Source organism: Nicotiana tomentosiformis, chromosome 4 (genome assembly GCF_000390325.3).
Source record: "Nicotiana tomentosiformis chromosome 4, ASM39032v3, whole genome shotgun sequence".
Classification (NCBI taxonomy): Eukaryota; Viridiplantae; Streptophyta; class Magnoliopsida; order Solanales; family Solanaceae; genus Nicotiana; species Nicotiana tomentosiformis.
The window spans coordinates 75,013,622-75,025,116 of NC_090815.1; the positions used below are offsets into that span (position 1 = coordinate 75,013,622).

Below are 11,495 nucleotides of genomic sequence, written 5' to 3' on the forward strand. Positions count from 1 at the left end.
AAGGAATGTTGTGGCATGCAACCCAAACCACAATAATAAATAAGCCAATAAGGCATGGTGCGTCGTGCAGTTCGATCCACAATAACACTCATAACCCGGCTCTCAAGCCCACCTTAGTCATCAATCTCTTAGGTGTCAAGGTTCACAATCTCGTACTACTCAGCCCAAATAATAATAACATGTGATGTAACACAAAATGATAATAGAGACGGATATATGATAGACAAATGAAGGATCATTCATGACTGAGTACATAATTGTAGTTAAAGTAGATAACTCAAAACAATAGAAATAACCACACTAGGTATTAATAGAATAAGCATATAGCCTAAACATGATTTCTAACATGAATGAAAGTTCAATTACTCAAACACGTAAGGATTTCACGAATAGAACAAGACTTGATAACAACACGATACAAAAGAATCAATCGAATCATGATTACCATGGTGAATGCCCACAAGCCTTTCACCTAGCATATGCGTCACCTAAACACAATACAAATAACACGTTTTCCAGGGATAAATACCCTTAATTCCAAGTTTAGAAATATTATTTACCTAAAAATGCGCAACTCACTACTCCAACAAGCCATTGCCTCACGAATCTGCCTCCAAACGACTTGAATCTAGTCACAAACAACTTAGTATAATCAATACAAGCTCTAGGAATTGATTTCATAAGATAAAGCTAAGATCTTTAACCAAAATAAAAAGGTCAACCCAAAACGCCAACCCTAGGCTCGCACCTCGGAACCTGACAAAATTCATAAATTCTGGTTGTGCATTCGATTACAAGTCCAACCATACCAAAATCATCCAATTCCGACCTTAAAGCGACCTTCAAACCTCTATTTTCCATATTTGAAAAGTTTCCACAAAATTCCCCATTTCTTCACTTTAATTCACTAATTAGATGCTAAAACTAAAGATGGGATCATGAAATACTAACGAATCCGAGTAAAAAATACGTACCCCGATCAAAATCTTGAAAATCCCCTCCAAACTCTCCCAAAACCGAGCTCTACTACTCAAAATATGAAATAATACTCTAACCCTTGATTTGGGGTTTTAACACTTTGTCTAGTTCCTTCCTTTTCGCGAACGCGGAAGATGCCTCGCGTTCGCGAAGCACAAATCTCCCCAATTGCAAAATTCCTCCTTTGTGAACGTGACAACCCAGTCGTGAACACGAACACCATTGATCCCATGCCTACGCGAACGTGATACCTCTCTCGGCTCGTGATCGCGATGCACAGCCTCCTCAAGCCTTCGCGAACATGACCCCTGTGTCAAGAATACGAATAGAAAAACTCACCAGCCATCAATAACCCAATGCGAATGCGACCCCTAGGTCGCGAATGCAAAGAAGAGTACACCAGATATAAGATCAATATTACTTTCTCTCCTTGACGTCGTGTCTGCATAATGTTCTGGAATCGTAGCATATCAGTAGGATTTGAATAGGTGTAATTTCATTCCTTTCTCACTTTTATCACATTCTTCCTTTACCATTCTATAGTTACTAGAACCACTTAATTCTGACTTAATGCCACATCAATCCATATTCCCCCCCTTTAGGGGAGTACTAAGATTTAGCACTGCGACGATCTACCTGTAGACATTTTACCTCTTCATCTTTGGCGTCTTCTCACATCATCGATGACCCTTACTCGCCTCGCAGAAATCCTTCTGTACCAAGGATAACGAAATTCCTTACTTGCGAGGGTGACACTTAGTGTAATTGGCACATACAGTCCCTTAAGCTTAACTTTTCTCACCTTGCTTTCTTTAGGGAAGCGTCTTCCTGAATGACCTTTAAAGGGTATTCTTCTGTCGTCCATTCTATTGTCACCGAGACGCAATCTCTGAAATTCTCATGATGCCGACTATTACTCAGTCCCTAGATCATGCTTAGTTTATCTTGTTCATCAGTCCATGCCAATTTCTTTTTACTCTGGGGTCTAATGTTTCCTATTGGTAGTCGCGTTGGAGTCACAAACGTATTTCTCGAAGTGAGGATATGACTTTATGGCCTATACTCTTTTGTTGTCTCAAGGCCTGTCACCTCTCGTCCTTTCCTTCACTTGACTATAAATTCTATAATACTGTCATCATTTTGATCTACCGTTGTCATACATGTATCACATCTTATTCATAATACTTCATTAACTCTCTTCTCATTCCCCGCTAACATTTATGTTTATCACTTTATTCTGAAAACTCGAACAAGGCATTCTTTCTCCACTAGGGACGGGAGCTATACTAAGGTAATATTTATCCCTTCAAGGCTTCCAGTGCCTATCTGTGTAGTATTCATATCTAGCTGTACTAATTTAGAGTGCACCATCTGGGTGTCTCACAAGGAGATCTATTGTCACATTTGCAATATCCTTCGGAAATGTCAACTAATGCAAACAATCAATTCACCATTTTGGGTTACTCTAACCCCAGCCGGATCTTGATATACCGTCCCTCTCTTAAACTACACCTATTAGCTTTCATATGGCATAATTGAGATGGGTGTGGTTGATTGTACAAACCTCTATTACTATTGAAAGTAACTCGGATTTCTTATATTTCTCGGCTTGAATTGTAAATACTGTTAATCTTCATTAACTGGGTACCTCGTACCCTTCTTCACCTTGCTTCTTTTACTTGCTCAAACTTGTGTCTATCTTCCGATTCTCTCATTCCTTTTTACCATACGAGGGGATAGATATTATTTTCTTAAGGCTCCTTATCAAGAAGCTTACACGTCTTAGTACACATGTTATGCCGAAGACCTCACATTTATTCATTATAAGCATGATGTAAAATCGAGTTCCTCTGACTCAACTCTTCCACAGCCATATTCAATCTCTTACCAGCTGTCTTTTGGATGCAGGTATTGTCTTATTACGAATAAAATAAAGTTAGGAATTTTGATGCTTATAAGTGAGCTCTACCATACGATCTAGAATAATAAGAAATAGTGACAATCCAAAATGCCCTGTAGCCTCCTGCTTATAAGTGTGGTGCATGACACACACACATAAACAAGACTCTACTAGACACAGCTTATAGACTCCCTAGGACAGAACTACTCTGATACCACTTTTGTCACGACCCAAACCGATGGGCCGCTACGGGCACCCCGTACCTTACTTAACCGAGTACCAACGTAACTTATCTTTCTTATTACATCATCATGTACATGTGACATACGGGCCTAATAGGCCAACATCATCATTTATAAACTCAAAACATAGGCCGACAAGGTCGTACAATCTTTCACGTACACGACATATATCTACAAGCCTCTAAGAGTACATAAATGTCATAAAGGTCGGGACAGGGCCCCACCATACTAATCAGTACATGTCCTAATCATACTGACCACATAAGCAACTCTGAATGGAGTGCACCAACATCTTCCGCTGAGCTGATCGCCTAGTTGGAGGACTCTCGACATGTCTATCGAGACCTGCGGGCATGAAACGCAGCGTCCCCAGGCAAAAGGGATGTCAGTACAAATAATGTACAGAGTATGTAAGGAATGAAAATTGGTAAATAATAGACATGAGAGAAACATGGAGTAAAAGACTCGACATGTACGTCTACATAGATCTGTGAATCATTTCATTTTTATAATGTCATGCATATGCATATAAATGTCATATCATGCATTTGTATATGTGTTCATAGCATCATCAAGCATATGAGGGCATCCCATCATATTATTTCGGCCACTGTGGGCAAATCATCAACGTATACCAGCAGATCAGGTGGTGGTGCATATATAACGCCGTAACCTTTTTCCATATCCCATATACATATAATATACATATATACGCGTATATAATGCCATCTAGTCATGGGTCAATGAACATGTATAAATGCATGAAATGCATAAGAAATATGTCAATAAAATCTCTTGGAATGTAATAGGACCATTAAGCCTTTCGGATAAACTTTATCAAATATGTATTTTTCTGAGACCCATGAACAGAAGATATAATAAAAATTCACATGGGGAATCAATAATATAGACACCCCTAATACTTCTATGAATAGAGTCATTTATGAAAATTGTGCGTTTACTCATTTCGTTTGTATCGTATGGATCGTGCCAAAAAGAAAGAAGGGATAGCTTCAACATACCTGGAGTAGGGAAAACTCCGTATGATATTCTTGAAAAAGGTTGCACCGTACTCCTTTAGAACCGCAAAAGTTTACGTTCCTACGGTTCTAACAATTCTCGTTGGAATTGTTTGGTTGCAAGAAGTTTGGTTGAAATCTCGAAAGAACTGCTTGAAAAAATCAAGTTGTTAAGGTGCTTAAGGAATTTTCTCACTTGAATTCTTGAATCCTTTGCGTGAATATATGTTACTTTTCTCTTGAATTAGAAAGGTAAATTGTATGAAAATCCGTATGAATTCTTGAAGGATTTTATGTTATGACTAAAGACTAAGCCACATATTAATAAATATGCCACCTTTCCACTCAATTGTACGAGTCATAATATGGACAAGGCCTTGCTGCCAAGTGACATCCTTTGGTCTTTATCCAAAAGACCTTAATTAACCATCCACCAACTCCCTAATCAATTTATTAATTCCCCACTAATCAAATATTTAACCAATTACCCATATAATTAAGAATTATCTCAAATTACTTAAAATACTACTCACTTGACACTAGTCCATAAATGCCGGGTATTGTAGCTCGGACCGTATTTTATTCCAAATCGACAACCTTCAATGAAACTCATTTTCCTTGATGCATTTACCCTTTATCCTTCACGTCACTTACTTATCGTTTGTTATAAAATAGCATAAATGCATATAACCTCAAGAAAATCTCATCCCCGAGCTTACGTCGATTAACTTACGACGAAACTTTAACGTATAAACATGTGTGATGTAACATATCATTTTCGAGCTTTCATCAATTTATTTATGGCATACTTTCATGTACGAAAATATGGGGTGTAACAACCATAATACTTCTGGAGCATAGAAACATGAAACACTGGTGAACACCCGATAGACTAGGTGGCAATGCAAGCTTGTAGGCCACCTCTCCAACTCTTTCAAGCACCTAAAAAGGACCGATATACTGAGGGCTCAACTTGCCCTTATTCCCAAACCTCATCACACCCTTCATGGGAAAAACTCTGAGCAATACATTCTCTCCCACCATATATGCAACATCACAAACCATCCAATCAGCGTAACTCTTCTGTCTAGACTGTGCCGTACGAAGCCGATCCTGAATCGACTTGACTTTTTCCAAGGCATCTCAAACTAGATCAATGCCCAACAACCTAGCCTCTTCCGGCTCAAACCAACCAACTGGATATCAACACCACCTCCCATATAAGGCCTCATATGGAGCCATAAAAATACTTGATTGGTAGTTGTTTTTGTAGGCAAACTCTGCAATCGGCAGAAACTGATCCCAAGAACCCCTGAAATCCATAACACAAGAGCGTACATACCCTCCAAGATCTGAATGGTATGGTCGTATTGTCTGTCCATTTGGGGATGGAATGTTGTACTCAAGTCAACCCGTGTGCCCAACTCTCGTTGCACTGCTCTCCAAAACTACAATGTGAATTGCGTGCCCGGATCAGAAATAATGGACACCGGCACATCATTAAGACGAACAATCTTGCGGATATAGATCTGAGCCAGCCACTCTAAATAACAGGTAGTCACAACCGGAATGCAATGTACGAACAAAGTCAACCGGTCCACAATCACCCAAACTGCATCAAATTTCTTCAAAGTTTGTGAGAGCCCAAGAACGAAGTCCATGGTAAAATGCTCCTATTTACATTCGGGAATCTCATGTCTCTGAAGCAACCTGCACGGCCTTTGATGCTCGTACTTCGCCTGTTGATAGTTCAAGCACCGAGACACATACTCCACTATATCTTTATTCATTCTTGTCCACCAATAGTGATGCCTCAAGTACAGATACATCTTGGCGGCACCCAGATGAATGGAATACCACAAACTGTGGGCCTCTTCAAGAATTAGCTCGCGCAACTCATCCACATTGGGCACACAAATCCGACCCTGCATCCGCAATATCCCATCATCTCCAAGAGAAACCTCATTGCACTATGTCGCCAAACTGACGCTCTCTGATGCTCTTATACAAAGAAGACCGAGAAACTGACGAGCTAAAAACACAATACTAAAATTATGCTCGCTAGTCGATTATAGTATAGAAAATATCGTATCCACAAGGATTAGATTTAAACAGTGTTTTCGTAGTTTCTAGTTTTAATTGCTATCCAAGATGATCAACAATTTAGAGTGGTGTGAATTAAAACTAAAATTTACTAAAAGTCTAAATTATTATCTAATGACAATTGCAACAAGAGTAAGCAAACAAAGATATCAATGGGAGAAAATATGGGTTGATTGGATAGGTGCAAGACACTGTTTTGGGAATTAACTCTAGTTACTTCACTTTATGGTTCAAGTGAGTCTCTCGAATTCACTCTATTATTAGTTCGAATGTTCAGTAGAAACTCCTCTCTCACTTAAGTCTCAGCCTCACAATATAAACTAAGCTAAGCTCAGTGAAGATATACAAGAATTCATAGCGGGTTAATCTTTAGGTGAACCTCTTCCGATTATTCTCCTAACTAGGTCTAAACAATAATTCAAATAGCCTCTTTCGTTACTAAGAAGAATCAACAAATTCAACCAACAAGATAATGCAAAACATCACAAATTATGTCTCTTTCGATTACATAAACATGTGAATATATATGCAACAATAAAAATACCCAAAACGATTCAATACATAAAACTAGTGTTAGTATCCACAAACAATTCTTAAAACACCAAATCCATCAATCCCTAAGGAAGAATTACTCCGTAGACATAGAGTAATTCATCACAATTAAGTTTAAAGTAAAGCAAAAATATAAAACAATCCAAACCCTTGTCTTGAGTTGGGATTGAATGATTGATTCCTTGTGCTCTTCCTTCTCTAACTTCTCCTTAGCCTCCTTAGGTCTTAGATGTATCAAAAGTCCTCAAAATAATGCTTTTCTATATATATATATATACCAAGTAGGGTCGGGCCCAAACAAATACACCTTCTCCTACATGAAAAAGGACACTTTTCCGGAGTTGGATGTGCGTGGTTGTGCACCTGGAAGTGTGCCCGCACACCTGGCCGCGCACTTTTCACACTGTTCTGCCCCGTATGCGCGGTTAGTGCGCGGCTGCGCACTTTGCACCCTGTTTTGTTGGGAATTTGAAAACAAGTAAAACGTAAAAGTTGTAGCCCTTTGCATTAACTTTCCAAACATATATTGTGGAGCCCAAACGGAGTTCCAAGCGAAAGGTTATGTGTATTTTACTAGAAACTGTACAATATGCCTGCACGATTCTTCATTTCGTTCCAATATCATCTATTGATCCCCGAACACGATCACGGCTTAATTTCTTGGGCTTTTACCCAGATTGCAAAGCTCAAAATCACTTGAATTCATTCCATAACATCTACATAGCTCAAAATTACTCCTACAAGCCATAAAACACACAATTAGTACAAAACATTAGCGATTAAAGCTTAAACTCAACTAAAGTGCAGTAAATTGGAATGTAGTAATCGACTGAAATATGAGAATGTAGCCTACCATCAACACTCCACACTTAAAACTATTGCTCGTCCTTGATCAATCAAACCACACTTTATATAGACACAACCTTACTCAGCAACTCTCCTAACTCATCACACAAAGAATATTTAAAATAGACCAAGCACAATAGTATAACATCTTCACCTCAAGATTTGACTTACAAGTGCCACGCATTATTCACAACTCACTCACTTACTCTAACATAGAGGTCAATGATATTACCTTTCCTTCATGAATCATGTGCCCTTACACAACAAAAGAGAATAGCTCCATGCACAATAAAAATTAAGAACAATCAGGTACTCAAGATAAAGAGAATTCACTCACTCTCAGAAACAACATTCATATGCCACAAAATATGAACCATAGGCTTGACCGTAGTGTACTACTCTACTAATTGAGCTCATTCAGTCAAGGATCAAGTAGGACTTTTATTGGTTGTAATGTAGGCTGCGGGACGGGTAGGATACATTTATATATAAGAGTGACTACACCTCCCTAAGCACCTTAATACATACACTTTAATATTCAAAACCCCATACTTATGTCAAACCATACTCCACCTTGATATAAACATGCATTAACTCCCCAAATTATTTAAGCACCATTACATCAAGAGTTACCACTTATCAATGAATCTCGTTCACAACAATACAGCTATTTTTTTATTTCTCTTTTTTTTTTCTCAATTCAAGTGACTCTTACTTTTTTCAAAACATTGCACCATTCTCCTTATTTCAATAGTTCCACTCAAAAGCCAAACCTACTACCCCACACTTCAACTTTTACAAAGTTCATAACAATTTTTAAGTGCTCATGGGAAGTAAATAGTTCAAATAGATGGTCAATTCAAACAAATGGGTAAGGCTTGTAATGTGGTTGCTAAAGAAACAGGATTATAGGCTCAAAGGGGTTAACTAAGATACATAACAGTTAGGTGGGTAAAAGTATATCTGGCTCAATAAAGAAATGCCTATCACTTCCAAAACTAAACAAGACTACTATTTCGCTTTGCAAACACACGGGGGAAGTTCTAGACATCAAATGCAATGTAAAAAATCATACAAACCGCACACACACATGACATATAACTCCATCAAGATTAGATCATCAAGACACTCTAGTCAAAGCAGTCAAGCAAAGTTAAGATCATACAGTTTAATGTACTTATACAAGAGTCAAAAACTGAGCCTAAGCGCCAAACCCAATGCACTCACTATTCTCAAGGCTTAATAAAGTCAAGAGACATTGTCTTCAATTCAATTCATAGCACAAGGTTTCTCTACCCCTAAAAACAAAAACTAACTACACTCGGTTCAAATAAAACCCTTGGAAAAGAACACTGACACAAAGAAAAACCAAGGGGGAATTCATACACTAACTACAAATGAAAATCTTTTTGTCTTTTTATTTTGACTTAATTCCCTCAAGAAACCCGTCGAATGATATCCATTATTGGGAAAAGACAAAAAATTTAAATGTTTTTATGGATTTTCAATATTTCTAACTACTAAAAATAAAAACTAACACATATACATACAACATACAAATATCCCCCACTCCACACTTTAAGTTGTGGTATATCCCCATGACACACAATTAAAAAGCATAAAGTAGAGGAAACTTCCCTGAATCTCTAGTCGTGGTTTGAATCAAAGTCGGGCTCCATTCCACAGGCCCGAACTAGTGCACACATACATACAAACAACGTTTTCTCAGCCTTCTTGGGGTATACCCCACACTTGTCTTTATCAATCACTGGAGTCTTCTATTTTGAACTCTTCACCTTCCACTCAACACTTGCAGCTGGCTTCTCCTTTTTCACCCTAGTTGCTACATTCATCTCAAACGTCACTGTCTCCTCACCCACTCTAAGCATGCGTTTTCTATCATGTATATCCAGTATAGCTCTACCCATTTCTAAAAATGGTCTTCCTAGGATGAGGGGAACCTCCTTGTTCTCCTCCATATTCACCACTATGAAATCTACAGGAAATACGAACTTATCCACCCGCACCAAAACATCTTCTACTATCCCTTCGGGTGTTATAGTCGTTTGGTCTGCCAACTGCAAAGATATTGGCACCGACCTTATCTCTCCAATCTCCTTCTCCAGTTTCTTGTAAATAGACAATGGCATTAGATTAGTTGAGGCACCAGAGTCACATAAAGATTTATCAAAGTTAAGAGTTCCCAAAGAGCAAGGGATAGTAAAACTCCCTGGATCTCCACACTTTTGTGGGAGTTTATTTTGCAATATTGCACTACAATGCTCTGTGAGCTTGACCACTGAGGTCTCTTCTATATTGCTCTTCTTTGTAAGGATCTCCTTCAAGAACTTTACATAAGCTGGCATTTGTGAGAGAACATCAGTGAATGGCAGGTTTACATTAACCTGTATTAGCATGTCTAAAAATCTCTCAAACTACTTGTCTAGCTTTTCTCTATAGAGCTTTTGAGGAAAAGGTAGAGCATGCATGTGCTTGCTCTCTTTATTAGTGTCCTCCCTTCTTGAAGTTTCCTCCTTTTTATTTTTCTCAACTCCCTTCTTGCCTTTCTTCTTCTCAGTCTTTTTATCATTATCTTCAATTTTCAGCTCCTTCCCACTTTCTTTTTTAGGCGCAGCTTCTTTTTGAATTGGAGTGGGATCCTTCAACACTTGTTCGCTTCACAAGGTCACAACATTTACTGTTTCTTTGGGATTCTTTTCAGTATCAGCATGGAGAGTACCTGGGATTCTCTAAGATAATACAGTTACAATTTGTCCCACTTGTCTCTCCAAGTTACGCAAACCTGTTCTAAGTTCTTTAAAAGATTCCCCATGAGCATCTAATCTTTCATCAGTCTTGACAATGTAGGATTTCATTAGATCTTCTAACCCAGACTGAATTGGCTGTTGAGGTTGAAACTACGGCCTCTACTGATTCACAAAACTAGGAGCTCCTTGAAATTTAGAGTTATTTTGTTTCCATGAATATGTTGTACCCCCAGGTGAACTCCATGAAAAACCGGGTTGCTTCTGACCCATTGCATTGAAATTGTAATTACCCGCAGCATTAACTTCCTCCACTGAAGCTTGACACTCATGAGTAGGGTTTCCTCTTCCACATATGTCACATGCTACATGAGGCTCATTATGTATTGAAGCTAAGGTTAGCTTCCTTATTTCTTTTGCCATGGCATCAAGTTGTACCTACACCGATGTGTTAGTATCAACTTACTAAACACCAATTGATCTTCTTCTTCCAACAATCTCTGGGGGCCACTGATTTGCATCTTCAGATAACTCATCTAGAATAGTGACTATCTCCTCTGGAGTTTTCTTCATTAACAGACCTCCAGCTGCATTGCTCAATGTTCTGCATGAAGTTGGTGTCAATCCATCCCAAAAATCTTGGAGTTGTATCCAGAGTTCTATTCCGCTGTGTTGACACTTTCGCACTATCTCCTTAAACCTCTCCCAAGCTTCAAACACAATTTCAGTCTCATTCTGCTAGAAGTTGTGGATTTCTCTTCTAAACTTGCCCATTTTAGCTGAGGAGAAATATTTAGCAAGAAACTTTGAGGTCATCTCCTCCCATGTTCTAATTGATCCCTGGGGCAAGTTTCGAAGCTAGTGCTTTGCATCATCTTTCATAGTGAAGGGAAATGCCCTTAAGTACATTGCATCTTGTGACATACCATTGTATTGAAAGGTGTTCATGATCTCTTCGAAGTCCATTAGATGATTGTCTGGATCTTCATGAATCTTTCCTCTGAAGACACAATTATTTTGGAAGGTTTGAAGTAACCCTTGAGGTGGTCTCCTACTGGATAAACCTTGGTTGTAAACTGGTCTAGCATAA

General features: G+C 38.5%; 1 protein-coding gene across 1 annotated transcript; it reads right to left on the reverse strand.

Annotated features, from left to right (window-relative positions):
- Positions 1 to 9,418: 9,418 nt before the first annotated feature.
- Positions 9,419 to 9,790, reverse strand: LOC138909954 (uncharacterized). Its single transcript, XM_070201170.1, has one exon. It carries the CDS (start codon positions 9,788 to 9,790, stop codon positions 9,419 to 9,421), a length of 372 nt encoding a protein of 123 aa, XP_070057271.1.
- Positions 9,791 to 11,495: the final 1,705 nt, after the last annotated feature.

What these genes read in the sequence shown, in the direction of transcription:
- LOC138909954 (XM_070201170.1), bottom strand. Translation starts at nt 9,790, where the DNA reads ATGCCATTGTCTATTTACAAGAAACTGGAGAAGGAGATTGGAGAGATA.